Here is a 26,985-nt window from a genome sequence, read left to right as displayed (position 1 = left end):
TAAAGTACTTGGCTACCTGCAGCCTGTAACTGCTGCTGCTCCTTCTCAACACGAGGAACATCAACAGTGAGCTTGAATCTCAGTCAGAAGAACACTGTCTGAGTCTGACTGTCTGATCTGAGTACTTGTCTTCTCTGCTGAGCAACACCACAAGGTACAGGCAGTGTTGCCATGTCGACGTTGGCGTCCAAAGCGACTTTGGGCTTGTTTTTCTGTAAAGTTGCTTGTAAATATTGGTAGTTGCGAGGGTTGCGGTTTTTTTGGGGCTTGTTTCTAAAGTGTGCTTGTTTTCCTAGACCTGGTTGCTTGTTTCTCTCACAAAATATGGCAACGCTGGGTAGTGGGGGATTGGAAATGAAAGTATTGCAAGTCACGCAACTAAAGAGGCATCTTTTGTTTATCATAACATATAAAGTCAATTAAGTTGGTGTTTTATTATGCGAATAATGTTACATAAGTCTAAAACTTAGCACTTGACTGGATCCCTGGTCAACTGCTTAAATTGAAGATTTTGAATGAATTAAAACTCCTTAAATTGATGCAGATTATTCTATGGTAAACACCGAGAACGTGACAGCGTTGGAGCTAACGTTCTGAAATGTATACTTAAATATTAAAAAAGTTTTAAAATGTCAGGCATCTGTTCTCAAGTGCAATAAACCAGTGTAGTGTCTTATTACAGGGCTGGGCTGAGTTGACGCACTTTGAACCCCCCCGCCCTGATATGATGTTACTACGCAGTGGTGGAAAAAGACAAAAAGTACTCATATTTTTTACTTAAGTAAAAGTATTAATACTGCAATATAGAAATACTCTGTTACACGTAAAAATCCGGAATTCAAAATTTACTTGAGTAAAGTACAAAAGTATTGGTATCAAATGTACCAAAAGTAGAAGGTACTCATTATGCAGACAGTTTTCAAATAAAGATGAAGATATGACGATATAAATTATTACATTATAAAACATAAGTTAACCACTTTAGCCCTATTTTGTACCTAGGCTATTTGAAAATGGCCGATCTACAAGCTCATAAGGCGTCAGATGCATTGTGAACTTGTAGATCTCCTACTTTCAAACATTTTTGTACTTTTACTTTGGGTATTTTAAGTATATTTTGATGCCAATACTTGTGTACTTTTACTCAAGTAACATTTTGAACACAGGCCTTTAACTTGTAACAGAGTACTTCTACATTGTGGTATTGATACTTTTACTTAAGTAAAACATGTCGGTACTTTTTCCACCACTGGAAAGGGGTCAGTAGTTCCTCTCATGTTGACTCAATATTGTTCCATCACTGCTTTATTCAAAGATGCAAACTTTGTAGCTTTTCAGCTACAATAGCCGTTTTGAATCCAAATAGAAATAGGGCAATTGGACCTGACCCGAAAAAATATGTCACCTTTTTCACCTCGGGGCTGTTTGCATGCCTGTTTATTCAGTTGTAGATGACATGCACAAATCATTCAAATAATGTTAGTGCGCTAGTATTTTCTCTTAAATTATAATAATGTAAAACGAATTAAAGTATTTGTCTTGGGCGCGTTCGAAAATTACGCACCGGAGCACACTCGCCTATTAGTTTGTATTGGCCAGTGCGCTCAGTGCTGTATTTTCGAACGCACCCTAAGTCAGACAAAAAACAACAGGTTAGCTCTGCTGGTATCTTATTGCAATGCTGGGCTGAGCTGACATTGCCTGGCCTGCTTTGCATTCAACCAAAAGAACCACAGGTGAGCTTTCCTGCACATACTATCCTAAAACTGCACTATTGTTTTGTGTTGAGAGTTGGTAGTATTTAGTATTTAGGAGGACAGTGCAACAGATAATGTGACAACACTGGAAATTCAAACAATGTGGAAAGGAAACACAGTATAGTATCTTATAATTGGGCATTCTCATAAACGAATATGTTAAATATACATTTTGGAATTTGTTAAAGGTGGTTGAACAGCTACATCTGGCTCAGGAATCAGGAATCATCCAGTTGAGTACTTTTCCGTGTCAGGAGTGGAAGAAGTCCACCCAGGTAAACTCACCCAAGGTCCTTTATAAATAAAGTGGATACTCATAATGAATATCCATACATTAAATGTAGTAATTAACAGTAGAAAGAGTTCCAGACCATTGGTTATGAATAGTATAGCTGGTTATGAACATGAGACATACTGTTGTATAGATATGGACTGGAGTCACTAGACTATATGCAAATATCATAAGTTGTGCCTTATCTGTTGCCCTACCTTTAAATGTGTCCACTGATTAATGCATGAATAAAGCATAGTCTAAATCTGTGTTGTTGAAAATGTTTCAACTTTGCTTTATATAATTGACAGGACTTTGGAACTCAAATCAGATCATATTATTACAACCAAAGATCTGATTAACTACACGCTGTAGTGAATGTCTCTGAGAGAGACGGTTTCACAGGGACAAAATATGATTCACATGTATCATTAGTTCTATTGAAGTACTTATTGTAAAGCTAACATATTCCGTATTTCAACCAGACTCTGTTTTTTCAGTCTAGTAATGGCGTTTTTTTCATCATGAAGCGTTAAAGCACAGTAGCTTTGCTTCATTTATGTTGCTTTGGAGCTTTAATCTAAAGTAGGAACTTTCCTTTTAACGGACCTATCCAGTGTTATAAACTACTTGGGGTTTAGACAATAATTTGTCAGTGTATTCAGACAAGCTAGGGTTAATGTCGACAGTCAGAAGTGATCACTTTACAATAATTTAAAAAATGCAATTATAATAATCTACAAGGAACTACATGCTCCTCTGACAAGTATTGTCTTTTTTATTCTATTCATGTAACACTTTTTTTTTTAAATCGTCTGATCGATCGTCTGTAGCTCCACAATAGCTTCCGTTTACTGTTTTTAAAGGACAACCTGTCTGGGTGTGTGTGTGTGGCACTAATGCATAAGGTAGATTTCCTCATGAGGATGCTTTGTGTGAAATGTGCGGAGGTGTGTAATGTTTATGTAAAGCTCCGATTTGTTTGAGCAGAAGGCGTGTTTGTGCAGTACAGTGTGTTCATCCCTAAAGGGTGTGTCCATCATTTGTGTTAAAGGTAAAGGAACACTTAGGAAGTGCACCTGTGTCCTTCTCTGCAATCAACCGTTCTTCTTCCTCAAAGTAAAACCACCAGCTCTCTGCCTGGTTTAACCACTTAAACCCTATGTACTTCATTAACGGGGTTCCCCAGGGGTCTATATCTGGTCCCCTCCTTTTTCCCTTGTCTTTTGAAAATGGCAGATCTACGAGCTCACAATGGGTTGCATTGTGAGCTTGTAGATCGGCTATTTTCAAATGGCTGAAATGTATATAGGGCTGAAGTGGTTAATGTAGGTTTTGTAATACTAATCAAAATCTACAAAGTAACTAGTAACTAATGTTTTAAAATAATTGTAGTAGAGTAAAAGTACAATATTTGCCTCTGAGATGTAGTGGAGTAGTAGTAAAAGTATTGGAATTTGGAAAAACTCAAGTAAAGTACAAATATCTCAAAATTGTACTTAAGTACAGTACTTGAGTACATGTACTTAGTTACTTATGACCACTGCTCAGATGCTAGGTTTCATGTGATATGTCAAAAAGGCCATGAAAACAACCTATGACATGTATGTATTTTCCTAATAATAAAATATCCAGCCAGATAGAAAAAGAGGCCAAGAGCATAAAAATACGGGGAAAAAGTCATAGTGTGAGCAAGAGTCCCACACATTGGTCATTAGTCTGCTGACTGATAGTGGAGCGGCCATTGGCAATATTGTACAGCTTCATGGCTTCTGGCACCAAGGACTGACTGAGTCCATTGGTCCTCTGTGATGGGAGGGTGAATCTGTGTATGCTGCTGGCTCTCTGCCACCACACTATTTTCTTCTGGAGGGGTTAACCATGATAGCCTTGTACTCACCTCCACCTCCTTTTGGTATGCATGTGTATATATATATATTCATACCTAAAGGGAGTGTCCATGTGTTAATGGCACATTCTGTACAAAGCGCTCCTCGCTCATGTCAAATACTGCAGGTGACAATGTAGGATTCCATGTGGGAAAGATGCATTGCACTTTAGCTGTCATCTGCAGTATTTGACATGAACAGAGAACGCTTTGTACAAAATGTGTCCTTTTAACAGAAATGATGGATTAACACAAATGACATCAGTACCACACCCAGACAGACAGATTGTCCTTTGCAAAGAGGACCTTCTTAAGCCTAAGCCGATCTACAAGCTCACAAATCACTTTGCCTTTAATGAAATGCCATACAAATGAGTTGAACCTGAATGTTTTATGCATATTTATCCAATGAAAAGTATTAACAATAGCTAGAAGAGAGAAAAGTATTAACCGATCCAACAATGACATTGGATCACAGGTTATTTTTAACGTTTCTTGAAAAGTAATTATTTTGGACATGAAATGCTGTTCATTACCTGCAACATCTCTTCTGTCCTCCTAGATGGCATCCAAGAAGTCAGGAAACCGAGGGCCGGAGGTTGATGTGGAGGGCTCGATCATCCGCATCCCGCCTCACCACTACATCCATGTACTGGACCAGAACACCAACATCGCCCGCGTGGAGATCGGCCCACTCACCTACATCCGCCAGGACAATGAGAGGTGAGGGCCAGGGTGGATAGTACGGTAGCCTGGCACTTTCACTTTTTGTGAACCCACAGGATCAGCATGGCCAATGCCACCTCTGGATAAGGTACTTCCTAAAGGACTGTGTCCCAAATGCACTGGACGAAGAGGATGCTCTCTCCATAACGCACACGACAAGTAATATGATGGCACCTTTGCCAGTTAGAACAGTGGTGTTAAAACAGTGGTTTTCAACTGGATCTCAAGGACTCTAATTTACACAGTAATTGTCAGTGTTTGAACTTGTTCCATTTGAACTTTGTTCAAATGGAACAAAATGAACTTTTGGTTCCGTTTGTACACTCAGTTACAGACCCCTAAGGGACCACTGCTGGTCCCCCGACCCGATGTTGAGAACCACGTGTGTGTGTGTGTGTGTGTGTGTGTGTGTGTGTGTGTGCACACAGCAACACACTCTCTCAACTTCCTTATTCATTTACACACTGATTTGCTTGCACACGCCCAGATTATATTGCACACAAACACCACAGTAACTTAACTACAAATGGCAAAGCAGCAGGATTTTCAAAACGGGAGGCTGCTTCCGTACAGCTTCTATCTGGGATTTCTGTGGCCAACCATATTCATTTTAGATGGGTTCCTGCGTGTTTAGGAACAGTTTGAGTTGAACATAGATTTATTGCTTGACCTGTCATTGCCCAAAACTGCATTTCCCTTCATGTACATTGACTATACACAATTTTGCCACCTCAAAATATACTGCTCAAAGAAATGTAGGGAACACTTTGATCCCTTAATTATTTTGAGTTTTCATGAACTGTGTACATACTGCTAACAAACTGCTCAAAAGAATTAAGGGATGAAAGTGTTCCCTTAATTAATTTGAGCAGTGTGTGTATATATATATGTGTGAGACTCGTGGAGTTGTCACACTGTGTCAAAAGCTCACGTTGGAAAATCTCAGTCAATAAAGTCGATGGTGCGTAAAGAGGTTGAATCTATATATCAAAATAATTGCATCAGCAGGCTGACTTGACCATGGGTAAACCGTGTTAAAACAGCAAATATTGTGTTTGCTTTAACAGCATGCATGCAATTCATCGTGTCTCACACATGAACATCACATTGCCAGTGTCTCATTAGCAAGGAAGCTTCCTAGGTCATGTCTTTTGGAACATATCTGCTAGTTCTGACTGTTTTTGTTAGTACAGTTATGATTCTTACAAAGTATAGATTAGTGTTGATTTTGACAGCAAATTTTGATTTAGTTTTAGTCAGTCTTTTGAATAAAATTCCATTTAGTTTTTGTCTAGTTTTAGTGGACTAAATATCATAAGATTATATAGTCTACTAAATCTACAGTTGATTTAGTCGACTAAAATGTATTTTGGTGGCCCTTGATGGCGTCGTAATGGCTGATTTTACACTTGGTTGCATGCTGAAAATAGCCGATATACAACCGAGCGCAACTAAGCATAAAATAACTTGTCTTAGTTCTACTGGATCTCTTCTCCACTAGTCCCTCCCTAACATTGTAGTCTAGTTTTTATTTGTTGACGAATTTGTCAATATATTTAGTTTTAGTCATCATAGCTTAGTTTTCATATAGTTTGTCAATGAAAAAAGGTAGTCGACGAAAAATTTGTCATAGTTTTAATCGACAAAATCAACACTGGTATAGATGCATCCTAGTTGGGCATCTTGATTTGACAACATGTGGAGGAAACATCAAGTGGTTCCTTGGCAGAGTAGGATATCCCATAAGACATGTGGATATTTATGTTATTAAATGCAAGTTATAGTTTAATCTTCTGTCTGTCATCCAGTCTATCAGTTGCAAGAGGCTTGATTTCCATAGAAACCAGAGGCAGTGTGATTTTTACTTCAGTTACGTGACACTAGCATGCTAGGTTGTCTCAATTCATGTAAACTCTTGGTCAAAACCAGAACCTGATAATAAGGAACTCAGTACCACATAATGGGAAGCTTCATTGTTAATGAGACAGAGCCCCAGTATTCATTGTTCAGCTAAAATGGCCACAAGGCAGTGTGAGTGTTACTGTATGTGTCTGACTCTGTGTTCCACTCCCAGGGTGCTGTTCTGTCCCGTTCGCATGACCATGGTTCCACCGCGCCACTACTGCGTCGTCATCAACCCTGTAGCACGTGACGACAACGATCAGGTGCTGTTTGACCAGGCAGGGCAGGCTAAGCTCCGCCACGCCGACCTGGAGATCCGTCTGACCCAGGACCCCTTCCCCCTCTACCCAGGAGAGGAGATCCAACAGGTGGGTGCAGGCCCCAAAGGAATGGTTCCTCACTGGTTTAGCACTGGGACACAAATGTTACCTTATCCATGAACCCTGGACCAATTTACTACCATCAGGGTGTAACTGTGTTACAAGTAAAAGTCTGGAATAAAAAATTTACTTGAGTAAAAGTACAAAAGTATTGGTATCAAAATGTACTTAAAGTACTAAAATGTTTGAAAATAGCAGGTCTACAAGCTCACAACGCCTCGCGACGTGTTGTGAGCTTGTACATCGGCTATTTTCAAATATCCTAGGTATAAAATAGGACTAAAGTGGTTAATGTATGTTTTATAATGTAATTTATATCTGCAAATTAACTAGTAACCAAAGTTTTCAAATAATTGTAGTGGAATAAAAGTACAATATTTGCCTCTGAGATGTAGTGGAGTAAAGGTATAGACAATTGGAAATACTCCGGTAAAGTAAAAGTAAATATAAGGCACAGAAGTTGCCTTTGAGCAAGGCACTGAACCATCCGTTGCTCTAATGGTGCAGCTCAGTGACCAGTGGTAGATGATACACAGATGTGCATTGTTCAACTCCAGGTATTCATCTGTGAGAAAACAGAAGTGCTCATTCAAACTTCCATGAGCACACACACACAGATTAGAGACATTTACAACACATTTTATGAGGTAGCCAGTATGGGCACAAAGCCATACCTGACCTACTGATAAGCAGGGAGGGAAAGGTAAGTCAAAGACGAGCTCCGTCTTGCATGATCCTTTAAAATCATTTCTATGAATGGTTGAGATGAAATATTGGTTTAGTTTAGAGATGTGCATAATTGACATAATCCCATATCGACAAGCGCTTACAATATTTTAGCACCGTTTCATGGCTCAACTAATTGCTTTTGTGTCAACTAATTGCTTTTGTGAACTTGCTACAACAGAATACCCTAAATGAGCAATCAGTATTGAGCAACAAAGCCATTGAATGATCTACTATATAAAGTTCAAGAGCAGAACAGAGAGCCTATTTCACCCACACAATAACCTGGCCACAGCTGGGTACTAAATATTGGAACACGTTACCGGGGTTATTGCCCTGACAATACCTTACTTTGCAAAGTGTTGTCAGGGCAATAAGCCTGGCAACACTGGGCAAGCTGATAACTCTAACTCAAACAATACAAAGCTTTAGCCTGATTTATACTTCGTTGCACGCCAGTGTCCTGCACCAAAAACGGCAGATCTACAAGCTCGTGGTGCATTGTGAGTGGAAGACGCCATCGTACAGCAAAGCATAAACCAGGCTTCACATATTGGGCTCTGTGATGGTGTGTGACGTGAACTCTTGTCTCTTTCAGGACGTAACCCCTCTTCAGATAGTGTATCCTGACACTGCACTGAGGCTGCAGGCTCTGCTGGACTTTAAGGAGGGAGGAGAGAAGAGGGTGGCAGGAGACGAGTGGCTCTTCGAAGGTCCTGGTAAGTAGAACGGTGGTTCTCAAAGTAGTGTCCGGGGACCCCCAATGGTCCTTGAGGAGGTTCCAGGGATGTCCCCAGTGTTTCTGTATACCAGAAACACTTTGCATTTGTTTCACCCAGCTCTAGATACGACTCTGCCACGATCCAGCCTCTAATACCTAATCCCTCAAGGGAGTCTGCTGAAACTGTTAAACACAAAAAAGGAAGTTGTGCCCCCAGAGGAAACAACATTTTATTTTAGTCACCGAATGGGCTCCCAGATTGTCTAATACCTAACATCACACAACTCTAGATACGACTGTGCAATCCATCCTCTAATACCTCACATGGCTACAACTTGCCACAGTATTGTCGCTTAATGTCCAATTGGTGTAAGTGAACGCAGTTGATGTGAGCCCTCCCTCTGCCACAGGGACCTACATCCCCAGGAAGGAGGTTGCGGTGCTGGAGACCATCAAGGCCACGGTCATCAGAGAGAACCAGGCCATCCGGCTGAGGGCTCGCAAGGAGGGCGTGGACCGAGGCGGAGTCCGCAGGGTCACTGGTACTGTGTGCTACACAACACCCAACAACTATGTGGAATAGAACAGAATGGCACGCCATCTGATCCAATATGAAAACCCTCCCAGAGTTAAATTAAGACTAGTATGATATAACGCACTCATATGATAATGCATAAGGTAGGTGACTCAATGCAGGATGAGGCTACTCAAATTTTCACTCGTTAAACACAGCGTGCTCTTTTTAAAGAGCCTAGTTACTTGCCACAGTGAAACTGGCTAGCATGTGTGTTGTAATGGAAGGCTGTGAAAGGTTTAAAACAACAATCTGTAAGTACCACGGCCATTCCGAGTTTTATAATAACATACTCTAGAATTCCAAACAGAAGACAACATTCCTTCACCAACTGCCAACTAGTAACGGGAAATACTGCTATCATTGTTTGAAGACTGTAATCGTTCTTCAACCACTTAAGCCCTATGTACCTAGCAAAAATAGCAGATGTACAAGCTCACAACGTGTAACATTGTGAGCTTGTAGATCGCTATTTCTGCTATTTTTGAAAATGTTTAACTGTGTTGGAAACTCTTCCCAAAATGTGTGTGCTAGGTGAGGAATGGCTGGTGAGGAAGGTAGGAGCATACTTACCTGGAGCCCATGAAGAAGTTATTGACATTGTCAATGCTTTCATCCTCACTGACAAGGTAACCACAGCGTGTCTGTCTCTCTCTCTGTGTCTCTGTCTCTCTCTCTGAGATCTATGCTTTATGAAAACTGTCTCTTTCTCCGTCCGTCCTTAGAAAGCGCTTCACGTGCGCGCTCTGCGCCCCTTCAAGGATGCGGGCGGGCGTGACCGCCATACGGGGGAGGAGTGGCTGGTCACCATTGCGGACAGGGAGGCTCACATCCCCTCAGTGGCTGAGGAGGTGGTGGGCGTGGTCGACGTGACCACGCTGACCAGCAGGCAGTACTGCGTCATCATGGACCCTGTGGGCGCGGACGGGAAGCCCCAGCTGGGCCAGAAGAGAGTGGTGAAGGTATGGGACGTCTACATGGATTAAAGTTCTCAGTCGCCACGACTGATGTCATTTGGATTCCATAGCAGTCTACGGAAGCATGTTGCTCAGCGAAAATAGCCTAATCTACAAGCTCTCAATGAGTCACAGACGCATTGAGAGCTTGTAGATAAGCTATTTTCGGTTATTATTTTAAGATTAGAGCATTTGAAGGGGTAAAACTAGCAATATGTTCAGAAGCATCTTCCATAAAATTGTAATAGTCTGCGATAAAGGTTCATTAATAGCAAATGAGGTTATAGCCTCAATCTGTGATTTCTTCACCTGGTTGGCAGTATGTAGAACAGCAGGAACAATATTACTAAAACATCATTTTACATATTGTGTTAATTGTTTAGGGAACAGCACTGGTGTGGGTGGGGGGTCCTTTCACACGGTTTCACAAATCGCACATTAGGACTTGGCCATACAACATTTTTCAGTCGTGAGATTTTATTTATCTTTAATCCATCCATGCGTCTAAGTTTCCACCAAATGAACGTCAAGTTTCCACTAGTACACTCAAAGGGTCCATTTGGTTCAATTTGGACACTTTCAGAGTAACGGACCTCTATACTAAGGGTCCATTTGGTTCAGTAGGGGGCTTGAACATGATAAGGTAATCAGGATAAGGTGGCCGTTTACATTCTTTTTGCCTTAATCAGGACTGATGGAATTATTACCGTACATATAAACACTGGTATACTTTGATATTTCTACAATGCCTGCATCACAGTGATTCCATCCATGAAATTAAATGAAACATCCGCACATGACTGTTTTTTGATGAACCATATTATAATGGAAGCTTCCCCGTGTTTGAACTTGGCCAGTCTCATCTCTCATTCACTTTGAAGCCTAGTAAATCTCTTCCTCTCCCCCCCTCCTCCTCTCTGCTGTCTTCCTGTGTTTCAGGGCGAGCGTTCGTTTTTCCTCCAGCCTGGGGAGCATTTGGAGCAGGGCATCCAGGACGTGTACGTGCTGTCAGAAGAGGAGGGCCTGGTCCTCAGAGCTGTGGAGGCCTTCACTGACACCGAGCAGGTGAGGAGAGGTGGAGAGCAAGGCCCACAGCAGTGGTTCTCGAATGTATTTGGCTTCAGTAGCCCCTGTCCCTGATTTAAGAATTTTAATCAGAGACAGGTACCCCTTCAGACCCCTTGCACCCAACTAAAACATTTTGCTTAGAAAACTGCAAGAGAAAACCATAGCTACTAGCTAGTATATGACGCTATGAATGGATGATAACCCATCTTTTGAGGACTACAACATTGCAAATAAGAAATGGAGTGAAAGAGATGCAATTAGTGCCACCTGAGCAGATTCATTTTAAGCTGTGATAACATTTCAGTAAGTCCAGTTTTGATGTCAATGTGTTCAAATAATGTGCAAAGAAGCAGTTGTGCTTGTCAATTTCTTTGATATTTTTTTTTTGGTGTATCTTGCTGAGAACAGACGAGCAAACAGTATTGAAGTAAAAAAAAAAAAGTTTCTTCCCTGACTCATACTGTGAATGCCAGTAAAGATTGTACAGGGAGGTCCACGCCCTCTTGGTTTTTGTTATTTCATTTCTTGCTTTTGTTCTTACCCCTGCTCTTGTCCTCTCGCTCTATCTCTATGGTGTGGAATGAGATTACAGACATGTAAAGAATGGTAAATGGTTGCTGGGGGGGAAAGTATTTAGTTTGAACAAACATAGTTGTACTCTCTGCCGGTTTGAATGGTCATTCTGGTACAACTGTCTGGTTGTGTAAAGGAACAGAATGCTCCTTCATCACGCACCTTAAATACATACACGTCAAAGAGATATGCATTTAGGGTGAGAAACAACAAATGCCATAGAGACACAGGGGCTGTAACCAAAATCACATACGCTGATTTATGCTACATACTAATCAGGATGCTATTTTTCAGCATACTTTAGAGTGCATAGTGCATACACAAAGTACATTTCATTTCAGACATAATCACCTGTCATCGATCCACATGGAATCTTAGGAAAGTGCCCCATCTGGTGGCCATCTGGTTTCATGTATAGGAGCTTTGTATATAGTTAAACCTTTGTCCTCATTTTCAACAAATGACTACATTCTAGATGCATTTATTTATTTAATCAAAGGTTGACTTTGCACCAGAGGCATGGTCACTGTCCATGTAATTTCTGGTTAATGTTATGTTGTCGCACTGCTTTACTATTGAATACCTACCAAGCTTTCGGACATACTAAATCATCTCGCATACTTTTGGGATACTAAATACTATGGTAGTATGGAATTTTGGATGCATCAAGAATCTAAAGGACAAAGATCATTTCTTTCTGGGTTGCAGCCAGGACAATGCCAATGATAAATTGTGCAAACAGCCAGAGACGTATGAGCTAAGCTAAGGCATTAGTTTAAACATTGTTATGTTTGGTGTGGTAAAGGTAAACATCTGGGAAGGGGGGTTTAGTAACTGAGAGGCAATGCATGCACGTTACTGTCCCGCTAACCTATCCACTACTAATACCAATGTTTTCTTCTATCCTTGGTTCCAGCAACTTCCCTTTCCTAACTTGTCTGATGAATTGCACTCCTGTTCTCTTCTTCTCGTTTTTTCTTCCCTTTTCTCAAACCCCATCATTCTACTCTCCTCTCCCCCTCTTCCGGTTCTCTCCGTCCTCTACTTTATCTCTGACACTTTGCCTCTCCTACTCGCCTGGACTTTTCCTCCTTCATTCTTGTTCTTTCCTGCTGTCGTTTTCCTCTAATTCCTCCTGCGTTCCCTCAGTGCATCTCTCCCATCCCCACTCCTCCTTGCCCGGCCTCCCCTCCCTCCCTCCGGTGCATTGCCACGCTAACCCTTCTCTCGCTCCTCACGTCTCTCCCCCGTTCTCTCTGCCAGGGCGAGGAAGAGGAGGAAGAGGAGGAAGAGAAGGATGAGGAGGAGCTGGCAACCGAGAGGGCCAAGCGCTCACGCAGGAGTGGCGGAGTCCTGCGTCGGCCCGGGGACCGCTGGATGCTGCGGGGGCCCATCGAGTACGTCCCCCCCGCCACCGTGGAGGTGATGGTGAAACGCAAGGCCATCCCACTGGACGAGAACGAGGGCATTTACGTCAGAGACATCAAGACCGGAAAGGTGATCACCAGTTCCCAAAGGGTGGCTAGTGCAGCCATTCCCAAACTTTTTCATTTCATCGCTACCCCAGGGTGACCCCCCCTATGTGATAACCATTTTGTGACTATAATTTTAAATCCTCAGTGTTTACTGAGGATGTACAAATTGTTTGGTTCCGTTTATACACTCTCGAGTTACAGACCCATATGACCTCTGATGGGCCCCGAACCCGATGTTGAGAAACAGTGGGCTAGTGGAGGCTACCGAGGTGCCTTTGAGCAAGGCACAGAGCTGGGTATATTATTTAGAGTTTGTAGCAGGTAAATGTGACAGCCAACGTTTTTTGTCTTTGTCAGGTCTGGCCGAAACGAACAAAGTTCTCTTGTGGAATAAACAAACTCTCTCAGTGTTCCGAATGTTAAACTCCGGCCACTGGATACAGTGCTGGAAGCGTCATTTTACAATGGATCTCTGTTGTTTACATCAACCTCTGACACTCTTTGGCATAATTTTGTCTCCGAGTGTGTAGATTGCTATGTAAATCACAGGCACATCCAGTGTCTGACCAATCACGGTGTTCGCATCGGTGTCTCTCAAACTCTGCAGGTGCGTGCGGTGATCGGCCACAGCTACATGCTGACCCATGACGAGGAGCTATGGGAGAAGGAGCTTCCCCAGAATGTGGAGGCCCTGCTCCTGTCCACCAAAGACCCCCTGGCGGACCGCTCTGACCGGAGCAGTGGAGCAGACAGGATAGTCAGGGACAAGACCAGGGTGGTGTCTTACAGAGTGCCTCACAACGCTGCTGTGCAGGTCTACGACTACAGAGAGAAGAGGGCCAGGTATGCATACCAGTGGTGTAAAGTATATTTACTCAAGTGCCGTACTTAACTCATTCACTGCCAGGAATTCATTAATTCATTCACCCGTCTACCGTCCCAGCGAAAACAGCGACTTTACTGTACCTTTGAAAAATCATGCAATATTCTCTGTGACCTACGTCCTCACGGAGATCAGTTCATTACAGGCACGGGGGTCTGGTAGTATAGGAAAGAAAAAAAAAGTTGTCCTTGGCAGTGAATGAATTGGTACAATTTTGAGGTACTTTTAATTTTCAATTCGAATTGATTTTTTTAAATAATCAACTACATCAATTACTTTGATAAACCATTTAAGCCCTATTTTATAGTTCATCGTACAATGGTGTCACACAAAAATGGCAAAAATAGCCTATTATAGATAGGCTATTTTAGCTATTTAAAAAAAGAAGAATAGAGATTCACCCCTAGATGGACACAGTCAAATCTTGAGTGTTCATTTTACTTGTTATAAAAATACTGTCCAATACTCAAGTTGGGGCAAAAAAGTCCCCTCTGCACAGCAATGGTAGCCTTGACGGCTGCTTGCCATCGAGTGATCATGGAGGGATAATCCAGTCGTCAAACCTCACCCTGAATGGTTGAACTAAGGTTATACACAGGAAATGGATTAAAAGCTGGTTGAAAGCACAGAGTAAGCCTAGCAGCTTTTCTATCTTAAAAACTTCAAGATGGTCGTTTTACATTAACAATGTGGATTTTGCTGTGTTAATTCCAGCTCACTCTACATGGGTTTTAAAGTCTTAAGATTGGAAGTCTGTTTGCATCCCACACTACAGGATAATGTTATTATATTCTCTTCTCTATAATCTTAAACATGCACACATTACAAGATTTTAAAATGATGGCGCATCAGCATCACACACTACAGGATTTCACCAGGCCATCATCAGGCCTGGGCGGAACAATGCAGCAAAGAACGAACGGTCATGTTCGTGCCACATATCGACCACCTCAGCTGTGCAACGCACCACCGTCTTCTCAGTCATTTCACGTCTGTCTCCTTGTTAGTTGTTTCTCTCAGTCGCGTGCCACTCCTGGAATCATCCAGCTAAATGATCTGTCCGGCCCAGATCGTCTGTGAGCAAATTGGGAAGTTTAAGATTGGATCTTTGAACCAGTCACTCTATAGGATGGTTTCCCAAACAGTGGGTTGGTACCCATGTATGGGTTGTGGGCACATTTCTGTTATGGGTCGCGAATAAATATCCCTTACCCTTTTTTCGTTTCCTGATTTCTTTTATTTTTATTTAAAGTTTAAAAAGTAGTGAGACTAGCCGATCTACAAGCTCACAACGTGTTTCATCGCTACATGTTTGATAGATGGAGAGAGCTAATTTGTAGATGGAAACATTGATAGATAAATGATGGCTCAGTGTCAGGAAGAGGACCTGATTGGCTTAGGGCCGCTGTCCATCACTGAACCACTACATAGAGCAGTGGTTCCCTCCTTGATGCATTTGATTGTCAGGGAGGGAGGTCTCCAGCTCAAATTTGATTATTTTGGGGGGGTCGCGGCCTGAAAAGCTTGAGAACCGCTGACATTAAGCATCATGGAGTTGTAGATTCTGACCTGTGTCTCCGTGTGTTCCCAGGGTGGTGTTCGGTCCAGAGATGGTGATGCTGGGACCGGACGAGCAGTTCACGGTGCTGTCGCTGTCTGGGGACAAACCCAAGAGGGCCAACGTCATCAAGGCCGCGTGTCTGCTGCTGGGACCCGACTTCTTCACTGACATCATTGTCATCGAGACGGCGGACCACGCCCGCCTACAGCTCCAGCTGAGCTACAACTGGTAAACACAACACTGCAATGTTTTGGTTCATACATGGTTATAATGGTTTGCTAAAACGCCAGATTAACCCATTCAATCCGGGAACGCATCTGTGTCATTTTTAAGATTTCTTTGGCTATTCAAAAATAGCTGATATACAAGCTCTGTGCCACGCTATGAGCTTGTAAATCTGCTATTTTAGAATAGCCAAATAAATCCTTTTTAGGGTTAGGCATAGTTTTACTGAGGTTAAGTTTAGGAATAAATTAAATTTAGGCATAGTTTTACTGAGGTTAAGTTTAGGAATAAATTAGATTTAGGCATAGTTTTACTGAGGTTAAGTTTAGGAATAAGGTTAGATTAGGCATAGTTTTACTGAGGTTAAGTTTAGGAATAAGTGAGATTTAGGCATAGTTTTACTGAGGTTAAGTTTAGGAATAAGGTTAGATTTAGGCATAGTTTTACTGAGGTTAAGTTTAGGAATAAGTTAGATTTAGGCATAGTTTTACTGAGGTTAAGTTTAGGAATAAGTTAGATTTAGGCATAGTTTTACTGAGGTTAAGTTTAGGAATAAGTTAGATTTAGGCATAGTTTTACTGAGGTTAAGTTTAGGAATAAGTTAGATTTAGGCATAGTTTTACTGAGGTTAAGTTTAGGAATAAGGTTAGATTTAGGCATAGTTTTACTGAGGTTAAGTTTAGGAATAAGTTAGATTTAGGCATAGTTTTACTGAGGTTAAGTTTAGGAATAAGGTTAGATTTAGGCATAGTTTTACTGAGGTTAAGTTTAGGAATAAGGTTAGATTTAGGCATAGTTTTACTGAGGTTACGTTTAGGAATACCTGGTGGCGACTGTTCCGAAGTCGACGACGGATTTGACCCAGAGTGAGCGTGTTTTGGGGCGAGTCTTCTTGTATTCGTCCCTAGCACAAAATCTTTTCAAATGGGGGTTTTACAGCTTAAAGGTAGGGTAAGTGATTTGCATTTATTCAAATAATTGCAAAATGGGTCTATGTTCTGATAGTGCTCGTTACTATAGAGTGTCCTGTCCATATAAGGAGTCTCCATGTCTCTCCAGCTCTTTATTAAACAGAAAATGCATTTTCGTTTCAGTTTCAGTTTCATTTCCAATTTTATCCAATCAGGATAGAGAACTCAATCAGGATATAGATTAAACAAGTGAAATTGGAAGTGATGACACTAAGAAATGAGCAGGCAAAATTAGAACTGGAACACTATAAAAATGAAGCTTAAAAATGGGTACTTTCTCCTGATTGGCTGAGATTTTGACACCTACCAGAAAATGTATTTTCTGTTTATTAAAGAGCTGGAGAGACGGGGACACTCCTGTTACTGAACAAACACTCTATAGCAATGATTACTATCAGAATATAGTGCTTTAACCTTTAAAAAAAATACTTTTTGTTTTAACCCAAAAATATCACTTACCCTACCTTAATACCTATCAATTTGTGGGTCCTTGACATGAAAGCGAACCACTGCCCTAGATGAGAGGCCAGCATGTTTAGTCTGTTGAATGCATCTCTTACAGTAGGTGGTCTTAATGGAATATTTCAACACATCACTATCTTTCTCACTCCTTGCGTCCCTCCCCCATCCTCTGTGTTTCAGGCATTTTGAAGTGAAGAACCGGTCGGATGTTGCCGAGGCAGCAGCTCTGTTCTCAGTCCCCGACTTTGTGGGGGACGCCTGCAAGGCCATCGCCTCCCGCATCAGAGGAGCCGTCGCCTCCGTGCAGTTTGACGATTTCCACAAGGTCTGCCTCCGGTAGCTTTTAAAAGCAACACAGAAGTTTAATAATGTCATGCTTTCCATGTGCCAATTGATAAGGCTTTCAGACAGTTCTCTAAATTAATGAGTATTTATGTGGCTATATAAGTGGCTTGAATTCCCGTACATGTAATAGCCTACATTTTAAAATGTCAGTTGAAAACATTTATTCAGTCTTACTGTAGTGGGAGAAATGTCTTTCCTTCATTGCACTGGGATACAATGATGCATGAAGTATATCTTGAACAATGCTTACACGTCACCAACGATGTTGATGAGCTGAGCTGTGATTGGTCTACTTTAATGATGACAGAGATGTATTAGATACACAGACCCTGTTCAAAAAGGCTAGGCCTTGTCGGTAATATGGCGTATTAAGGTTGTTCTTGTCATTGCTTGACCTTTAACCACAACAGTCTCATGTCCTCTTTCTTTCGCCAAGTGACCATTCAATGCTTATGAAAAACTAATCAATCAATCCATTCATAATTTATACTATATCAACAATTTGACCTGATGGTTCATCTGTTAATCAGGAGTTTCAATTCTTTGTGCACACATTTTGCAACAAATATGTAGGATTCAGTACGTATTGAAGTGCTTCATAGGGGTGCTTCAAAATGGCATCTAAAGACCTTTTCCTATGCTTTTGGTTGCAGAACTCCAACCGTATCATCTGCTCTGCCGTGTTTGGCTTTGATGAGAAGCTGGCGGTGCGTCCCAGCCTGCGCTTCGGCCAGAACAACCTGGTCATCAGCAGTGTGGACATCCAGTCTGTGGAGCCGGTGGACCAGAGGACACGAGACTCCCTCATGAAGAGCGTCCAGCTGGCCATCGAGATCACCACCAACTCCCAGGAGGCTGCCGCACGGTACCAAGCAAATACACGCACACACCACGTCACACGCACAGTAAACCCTCAGTGTTCATTTAACTCCAAAGTGTGTCCACATTGAACCAAATAACTAAAGATCTTACTGTACACACGCTCTTCAAAATGTTTCCCTAACAGTTGTTGGTTTCTTAAGTTTCACTATTCAAAATCAGTGCTTTTCAACATGGGGTCCAGCCAGGAACGCCCAGGGGTTCCCGGGGGTCACCAAATGAATTATTGATATTTAATCTTCTTCTAGTAGGATGCATATCGTCTCTGTCGGGTGGAAACCTCATATGTCCAAAACTGTTACTTTTCAGCATTCAAAAACGGCAAAAGTAGCAGATCGACAAGCTCAAAACGCTTTGTGCTGCGTTTCGAGCTTGTAGATCTGCTACTTTTGCTGCTTTTCTGTGACTCTGACACAAAAAGTTAAAATATTGAGATAAGAGGTTTCTGCCCGACAGAAACTATATAATGGGTACATTATGACTGTCACATTAACAGACATGCAAAAGTGTCACTTTTCAGCTACAGTCACCTTTTTGAACCCAAATAGGGCAATTGTGTGACACCTGACCCGAAAGAAAACAACATGTTGTCACCTTTTTCACCTCGGGGCTGTTTGCATGCCTGCATTAAGACAAGACCAGGAGACCTGGTTCTGCCAGACCCAGTCACGGCTAAGCCGGACTTCACATGACGTGTCAGCCTGTGTATACCCATGTATGGACGAAAGGGGTACAGACTTTTTTGGCTGGGGCCGGAGGACAAATGGCCCCTGCCCATGTATGGACGAAACAGATACAAAGCCTCATGTAAGCCCGACCGACCCCTTGGGTCTGGCAACAAAAATGTTGGAATATTGTGCAATCAACCATTTTTGTAATAAATGGCAGATGTGTTATTTTGGAGCCGTGGTCTTTAACCCATTAACTGCCAGAGGTATTTTCATATTTTTTTAGCCAGTGCCACAGTTTTTCATTGAAAAAAAAAAGTACTCAGGAGCCGAGATACAGAATTTTTAAGTTAACAAGGAAGTGGATAGGAGTCTAGATCTTCGAAAAATCATATCTCCTTGGTCTTTGAGTCAAATTGGAAAAAAAGTTCAGTTCACGTAGATCTACGCGATTGGCACGTGGCGGCTTTAAATAGGTTCGCGTAGATCTACGTGATTGGCAGTGAATCAGTTAAGCAGACACCGCCCCCCCCTTTGGTTTCTTTCATGTTAAAACTAGGTCAGACCACTGAGACACCAGATCACATACAGTACTAAGAGCCCCCCACCCTTCAAAGAAGAAAATGGTGCATGAATTTGATGATACAACAGAAGAAAATGCAAATTGAATTAATTCAGCTGCAGTTTCTCTCTCTCTCACTCTCTGAACTCCCCTCACTATTGCAGTATTAAAAAGACGTTTAGGAAGCAGACAGACCACACATAATGACCTAAAAACTTCTTCTACTTCTAACTTGATCACAACTTGAGTTCAGAGGACACAGTGTGGATATTGTTAATCAGGAGTGGAAAAGTCAAGTTACTCACAATGTATAGGCTTAATGAAGATGCCAGTTTTTAGTGTTAGTACACATTTTTAAATAATGTGTGTGTGACTGTGTGTGCAGCCACGAGGCAGAGCGTCTGGAGCAGGAGGCACGAGGTAAACTGGAGAGACAGAAGATCACAGACCAGGCCCAGGCAGAGAGAGCCAGGAAGGAACTGCTGGAACTGGAGGCTCTCAGGTGAACACAAGCTCACGTTCCTCATGTTGTTTTAAAGATCATTAGTACCTACCTGTTAACCTCTAATAACATCTCATCACACACTCTGTATACATGGTTAGAATTATCATTCTTGCGCTAATAAACTTACAGTATATTTTTTAATAAGCTGCTGTTAACTGGCACAAAACTATACAACGCCTTGCTATATTAAGTAATGTTGCTGAAACCTCTAGTTACGCAGCACTGTTAACCTCTGCTGCTGCTGCAATTTTTTTTAACATTATTTGGGGGAAATTAAAAGTAGCTATGTATCAAATTATTCAAATAAAAAAGGCATACACATTGTGAGTTTAGTTCACTAATAGTTCATGCTGAGTGATTGATAAAAAATGTGGCCACTGCACTGCTATCCACTTGATGAAGCTGTAATTTGTCATTTTTATAGCCTACTTCTTAACATTCAAATAATAATGAGTTACGGAAGTATGACTCAGTGAGGGCTGTTAACAAAAAAATGTGGACACGGCTCACAAAAGCGCCAAATTTTTTCTACATGCTCTCCATCACCATAGGTTTCATTTTGGAAGGGTAGCCACGTCATCAAGATGGCAGAAGGCGGCCATCTTGGATTGCAAAGATGGCCACCATGTAATATCTATAATTACCAATATCTCGGCTTCCAAGCCACTTAGAAGGTCAATCTTGGTGTCAAAATATACATTTTCTGGGACAAGGAATGCAATAAAACTATAGGGAATATCAATAAGTGACTAATTCTGCCAAGATTAGATAATTTGGTTGATTCTGCCAATGTATGTACATCATTTTCAGACACATTGAAAAATGGAGCGTGAAGAGAATTGAAGATTATTAGCTTCACTTTCAAGGATAACAACATTCAAATTATTTGTCACATTGACAACTGCAAAGATCTGTGCAATTCCAGTGTGCCTTCTTGCATGAGCACCTTGCACCACAACCTCTTTTACAACCGCACTTGACCAGTTCATTGCAGGCTTTTGACGCCATCGGTAGAATGCTCCACACAGGAAGCCAGACCTGGTTGTTGTCATCCAATGTCCATCCCCATCCTTCTGGACTAGGTGTCGGCTGCTGGGCCAGTTCAGACGAGGCCCAGATCCCAGACTGGTAGGCAACTCGCTTCACGTGCTGCAGCAGTGAATCTTGCGTTGGTGGAATGTGTTCCATCGTTTTGTTCTTCTGGCAGAACAACTCTCGTCGTGCTTCATTGACAGATTCCATATCACTTGTCTTATCATACATGATGACTGTGAAACGCTCAAGAAGCTGAAAGTGTTGGGCATCTATCGTCACAGAAGTGTATGGATTTTCTGCCATGTAGTTGAAGGCCTGGGTGACCTCAGGGTAGGAATTCCAAGCCACCCATGCTGACTTCTTCCCTTTCCCGCAGAATGCTGATGTTGTGTCACAGCTTGTGTAACAGTGGAAGACGGGAAGTGCTGTGGACTTGTCTTTGCCCAGAGCATGGCAGATGGTGTTTATATGAACATAGGTGTAGTTCTTGCCAGTGCCAAAAGCAATCCAGATGTCTGCAGCTGGATACTTGGCGAGCAGGGCATGGAACTTGCCGATGAGGATAACGACAACATCCGTATCCACAGTGCGTATCAAGCAGGTAGAACAGCCATGTTCCAGGGCATCAAGCAGGTGAATCACTAACCTGGTGTCGGCCTCTTCATGGTTACATGGCAGCATCGAGTGGCTGGTGTCTGTGCCGACCACTGTGATGCCTTATGTGATGAAGACCAGCTTGCCCTCTGGCCAGGCAGTGGATGCAATCTTCCCAGAGAGAAAAGCAAAGAGTTCCTGCTTGTTTATAGGATCACACAGGAAATTTGACCAATTCCCCGGCAGCTTGTTCTGACCAGCCACCTTCCGTCGTATCCCTTTGCCTCGCTTCTCCCTTGTTGACTCTTTTATGCTGCTGGTGATGTAAGTATCCCAGACCACATCAACTCTTTTGGAGATCTCCAGGTGTTTCATGATGTGGGGAACAAAGACACAACTGGCATATTCGTCAAATGTGGTAATGTTGGTAGTGGACCGGAAGTGCACCACAGCAGCTCCATCGAGTACTTTGACATCAAACGTAGCTGGAGGTTCTTCTTGTGTCTTCTGTGTCAGAATATTTAGCAGATCTGACTTCTTTCCCAGCCGTAGTTTCCCTCTGTCAGATAGAGAGGGAGGGTATGGATGGTTTTCATGTTTAAAGAAGGTGCTCATGTTCCCCTCTCTGTGTTGCGTGGCTATATATAACCGGGAGAAGAGTGCCACATCATCCTTCAACATTGAGATCTGCCCTGCCTGCTTGGTCTTGATCTTGAGTGTTGGGCATCTGAAGAGAGGCAGTGAGTTCTTTTTGATGGGCTCATGAATGGAGTGTGTGCGGTCCATGATCACTGTCTTATGGTACTTGTCGTACTGTTCTCTGCCCACTGATTCCACAGTGCGGACTGTGTTAACCACTGACTCGTCAATCACATTTCGTGTGTCCAACATTAGAAGCTTGTGGCGATCATCTAGGAACGGATTGCCCATCCCACTGATGGTGTGCACAAGTGCTAGTGTTTGCTCTTTGAATGTCTTTTGTGTAGCCATTCTTTCTTCATGGTGGTGTTTATTTCCTTTTTCTAAAACATACTAACGCATACCAATATGCTGTGCATAATCTAGCCGACACATACATATTAATACAATTGTGTTCATATATGGCCAGAATCAACCAAATTATCTAATATTGGCAGAATTAGTCACTTATTGATATTCCCTATAGTTTTATTGCATTCCTTGTCCCATAAAATGTATATTTAGACACCAAGATTGACATTCTAAGTGGCTTGGAAGCCGAGATATTGGCACTTATAGATATTACATGGTGGCCATCTTTGCAATCCAAGATGGCCGCCTTCTGCCATCTTGATGACGTGGCTACCCTTCCAAAATGAAACCTATGGTGATGGAGAGCATGTAGAAAAAAAATGGCGCTTTTGTGAGCCGTGTCCACATTTTTCAAAAATCGGGTCTTTACCCATCCTCACTGTGTGTGTGTGTGTGTGTTTTCCAGTGCGGCGGTGGAGAGCACAGGTGCTGCCAAGGCTGAAGCTCAGTCCAAAGCGGAGGCAGCTCGTATCCAGGGAGAAGCAGCTGTTAATGAGGCTAAACTGAAGGCAGAGGCCCAGAGGATTGAGGCTGTACGTACCACTGTCTGTGTTTGTGTGGGGGAGGGAGCAACTGTAACTATGAGGGTGTTTGTTTGATAGACATTTTTATCACCAAAAATGCATAACTCTGCTGTCGGGCAGAAACCAGCCATCTCCAAAATGTTCATTTTTCAGGAAAAAGCTAGATATAAGCCGACAATGGATCTCCAAGCTCACACTGCATCACAACGCGTGAATTAATGCCCTGATGCTTCATGACACTGGTTATATAGACCTACAATAATAAGCACGACTTTAAATATTACAATAACTTCTGCAAAGAGGGGTTCACGAGTTTCAGTAGAACTAGCAAGATACATGCTACAGTATATGAACTCAGTTCTTGTCACATTGCTCTCCGCAGAAAACACTACCGGTACATAGATTTTAGAAGTAGAATTATTGTTTTCAGAACATTTGCGTCAGTGCTAAGTTTGATAAGCAGGTACACTGCATAGTTACTTCTAACAGACAAAGGGAGAAAAAAAACCTGCCCCGTTAAAGTTTTTTTTCTTCCGCTCTGAGTCTGCAGCTGCTCTGTGTGCCACGCAGGGGCGAGGGGGTGGAGTTAGCTGGTTTGGTCGACCAGCTAACTTTTGGAGGATCCAATGGAGTTAGGAGGTTTTGTCAGAAGCGCTTTTTAATACTTTTCATTGGTTCAATATTTGTTTAACCAACACACAGACATAAAGGGTGTTCAATAGAGTTGATTTATGAAATAATGGAGTTAGCTGGTTTCTGCCCGACAGCGACGATATGCAAGAACATAATTTCCATTGCAGACAGACAGACAGACAGACAGAGAGACAGACAGACGGGAACATCATTTAAAAGAGCAGTGCTCTAGCTCCACTCATGCATGGAATTGAAGGGGACATGATTTTATTATACAATAGGCGATATACACGCTCACAATGTCCCATTACATTAATGTGTTGATTTTTCATTTAATCTAATTGATAAAATAATCGCAATGATCAATAGTTGTTCAGTGCTGCCACCAATATCACATGAGAGGCAGTGTTGTACTGTATATCACACTAGAGGTTGTGTATTGTGTATCGTTGCTGTTGGGCAGAAACCTTGTTTATCCATATTATTTCAACATTTGATGTGTTTGTGTCGCACAAAAGTAGTGAAAACAACATCTACAAGCTTGACGCGTTGTAAGCTTGTAGATCGGCTATTTTCACTATTGTTAAATATTTTTTAAATTTTAAAAGATTTCCACCCGACGATATCAGTAAGGCTGTAAATGAGTAATAGGCACAACGCCAAAGATAAATCACAGCCTTGCTGACAACAGTCCAACAACACGACCTCCAGTGTGATGTAGCTTTTCTACAACAGCTCTACAAGCTCCATGTATTAGTTAACAGATTATGATGTGTTTGTTTAATCATTTTATTCGGCTCAGCCAGCTGAAGCATTTCTGCCAAGCAACAAACATTTTCATTACTGCAGGCCAGCTACTGTTTCATGTATGAGTGTGCAACCAGTGAAATAAGAGTCTGTTGATGGACACTTTGATGGTATACTGTATACTGGTATACCGCGCAGAAACCTCTCATCTCCATATTCCATAACCTTTTTGTTTTTCTGTAAATTAACGCCCTACTTGATCATACTACAGCGTCTGCGCCGTGTTTCAAGCTTGTAGATCTGCTACTGGTGCTATTTTTCTATTTGAATCCTGAAAAGTACAAACTTTGGACATTTCCACCCGACAGAGGATGTGTGATCTGATGAGTCAACCACTTGACTTGAACCCTAGTGCCCCCTAAACTGCGGGGAGCATTCACCAGAAATAGTGACAACAACGTTGCTTGATTAAGCTAAGATGGATAACGTTAATGTAATTGTATGTCCCAGTGCTTTCATAATCTAGTCAGCACTCATGTCAAGTAAATTACTTGGTTGGAACTGTTGAATAATGAGGCAATTTGATATCAAACTCTTGTTTTTGTATAATTTAATTGCATTTGTTGCATTGTTTTTTTGCATTTTTTGTCATAAATCGGTAGCATCAAAGGGCTGCCCCTCATTATGTCAAGTCAAATCACCTTAATTTGTATAGCACATTTAAAAACGACAGAAGTTGACCCAAAGTGCTTTCCATTCAAAATAACATCATATAGACCTCATAAAATGCAACATGGTAAAAGAAACAAAAATAAAAAACAAATGCTTCATAGAAATACAGCATAATTAAAAGAACACAAAAAGCAATACAATATAAACTCAAAAGTTTAAATACATTCAATGGTCAAAGTAGAACATAAGTTAGTTGCCCTCAGACTGAGCTAAAAGCAATGGAGAAGAGGTGAGTTTTTAGGGTGGATTTAAACTTCAATTTCAATGGTGGAGCTGGACTTTATGTGCAATGGAAGATTGTTCCAGAGTGTGGTGATAACCAAGAAGGCCCGGTCACATTTAGTTTTAAGGCTTGTTTGGGGAACTGCAAGGAGCTTTTGGGAAGATGATCTAAGTAATCTAGGGGCAGGAGGTGTAGTAACCAGATCAGAAATGTAAACGCATCTCTGTTTATTTCTCTGCTTGTTTACACACGCATATAATCGTGTGTGTGTGTGTGTGTGTGTGTGTGAAGGAGGGAGAGCTGCAGCGTCTTGGCAAGGCTCGGGAACAGGAGTTGAACTACAAGAAGGAAGTAAACAATCTGGAGGTTGACAAACAGGAGAAACTGGCCCAGATTGAGAGCCAGCGTTTCAAACAGATGGTGGACAGTCTGGGCAGCGAAACCATTAAGGATATGGCCCGGGCTGGGCCTGAGATGCAGGTACAGACTGACAATGGCTTTGTTTAATTGTTTTCACATAAATGTATTTACATTTAACAGTATAATTCTTAACATTTAACAAGTATAATTATATATAAGTAGACTAATACAGTAATTTAGCAAAACACAAAATCTAAATGATCCCACCAAAAAGACAACATCTGCTTTCTTTTTACGTGGCCACAAACACCCTGATTACTGAGAGAAATCAGGTTAGGACTGTTATAGAATTGCCCAGTTGACATGGTTAGACCTTGTAGTTACCATCCAATCTCAACATAACTTTACCCACACCTCTTTATTATCTCTCCCTCTCCCCCCTCCCTCCCTCCATCCGTCCTCCAGGTCAAACTTCTTCAGTCTTTGGGGCTGAAGTCAACATTGATCACAGACGGCTCTTCGCCTATCAACTTGTTCACCACCGCCAATGGCCTCCTGGGGGCGCTGTCCACCCAGGGTCAATGAGGAATGAATGAGTCGACTCATCTTCCTCTTCATCTTCACTTCTCTTCAGGAGATTGTGTGGCTGCCTGCATTTAGATTATATTGCACCTTATATCCATTTTCTTCCTGATTTCATTGACAGGATGCAAGAAGGTGTTTAATTTTCTATCTAACCAGTCTGTTCCAGCCTTGTTCACTTTAACCATGTTATTCATGTGGGCTTTTTGACTCTTCTCTTTGCCTCTCTTTGAGATGGTTCTATACTGTATACAGCACTTATGTTTTCTACAGCAGTCAATTGCTTCTTGTTCAAGGTTCTGTAGGTAGGTTCAACTCTATTGTATGTTTCAAATGGCAATGTTTGAATAAAATGGTATTCTGCAACACCTTGACGTTTTTGATTTAATTAATACAAGAAAACATCATTTTTTTTATGAACAGGGCT

General features: G+C 41.8%; 1 protein-coding gene across 3 annotated transcripts; it reads left to right on the top strand.

Moving 5' to 3' along the window:
- Nucleotides 1-26,924, top strand: mvp (major vault protein). 3 transcript variants are annotated; one of them, XM_080447704.1, is made up of 18 exons: nucleotides 1-154; nucleotides 1,946-2,032; nucleotides 4,479-4,639; nucleotides 6,717-6,912; nucleotides 8,249-8,369; nucleotides 8,782-8,913; nucleotides 9,480-9,574; nucleotides 9,671-9,907; nucleotides 10,841-10,966; nucleotides 12,806-13,039; nucleotides 13,625-13,860; nucleotides 15,492-15,689; nucleotides 17,300-17,444; nucleotides 18,118-18,329; nucleotides 19,959-20,075; nucleotides 23,164-23,290; nucleotides 25,908-26,096; nucleotides 26,442-26,924. In XM_080447704.1, exons 3-18 carry the CDS (start codon nucleotides 4,479-4,481, stop codon nucleotides 26,559-26,561), a joined length of 2,646 nt encoding a protein of 881 aa, XP_080303830.1. In that variant the 5' UTR covers nucleotides 1-154; nucleotides 1,946-2,032; the 3' UTR covers nucleotides 26,562-26,924. The 3 variants fall into 3 exon arrangements, with proteins under 3 accessions (XP_080303830.1, XP_080303829.1, XP_080303828.1); XM_080447702.1 differs by lacking the exon at nucleotides 1-154 and adding an exon at nucleotides 713-760; XM_080447703.1 differs by lacking the exon at nucleotides 1,946-2,032.
- Nucleotides 26,925-26,985: the final 61 nt, after the last annotated feature.

Source organism: Gymnoscopelus braueri (genome assembly GCF_963280865.1).
Source record: "Gymnoscopelus braueri genome assembly, chromosome: 13".
NCBI classification, from domain to species: domain Eukaryota; kingdom Metazoa; phylum Chordata; class Actinopteri; order Myctophiformes; family Myctophidae; genus Gymnoscopelus; species Gymnoscopelus braueri.
The sequence above is the reverse complement of the archived record's forward strand: the minus strand, read 5'-3'. Positions and strand labels throughout refer to the sequence as shown.

Coding starts and splice junctions, on each gene's coding strand:
- mvp (XM_080447702.1), top strand. CDS start 725: ATGATGTTACTACGCAGTGGTGGAAAAAGACAAAAA. Junction 2,033..4,478: donor AGTGGAAGAAGTCCACCCAG/GTAAACTCACCC, acceptor CTGTCCTCCTAG/ATGGCATCCAAGAAGTCAGG. Junction 4,640..6,716: donor ATCCGCCAGGACAATGAGAG/GTGAGGGCCAGG, acceptor TTCCACTCCCAG/GGTGCTGTTCTGTCCCGTTC.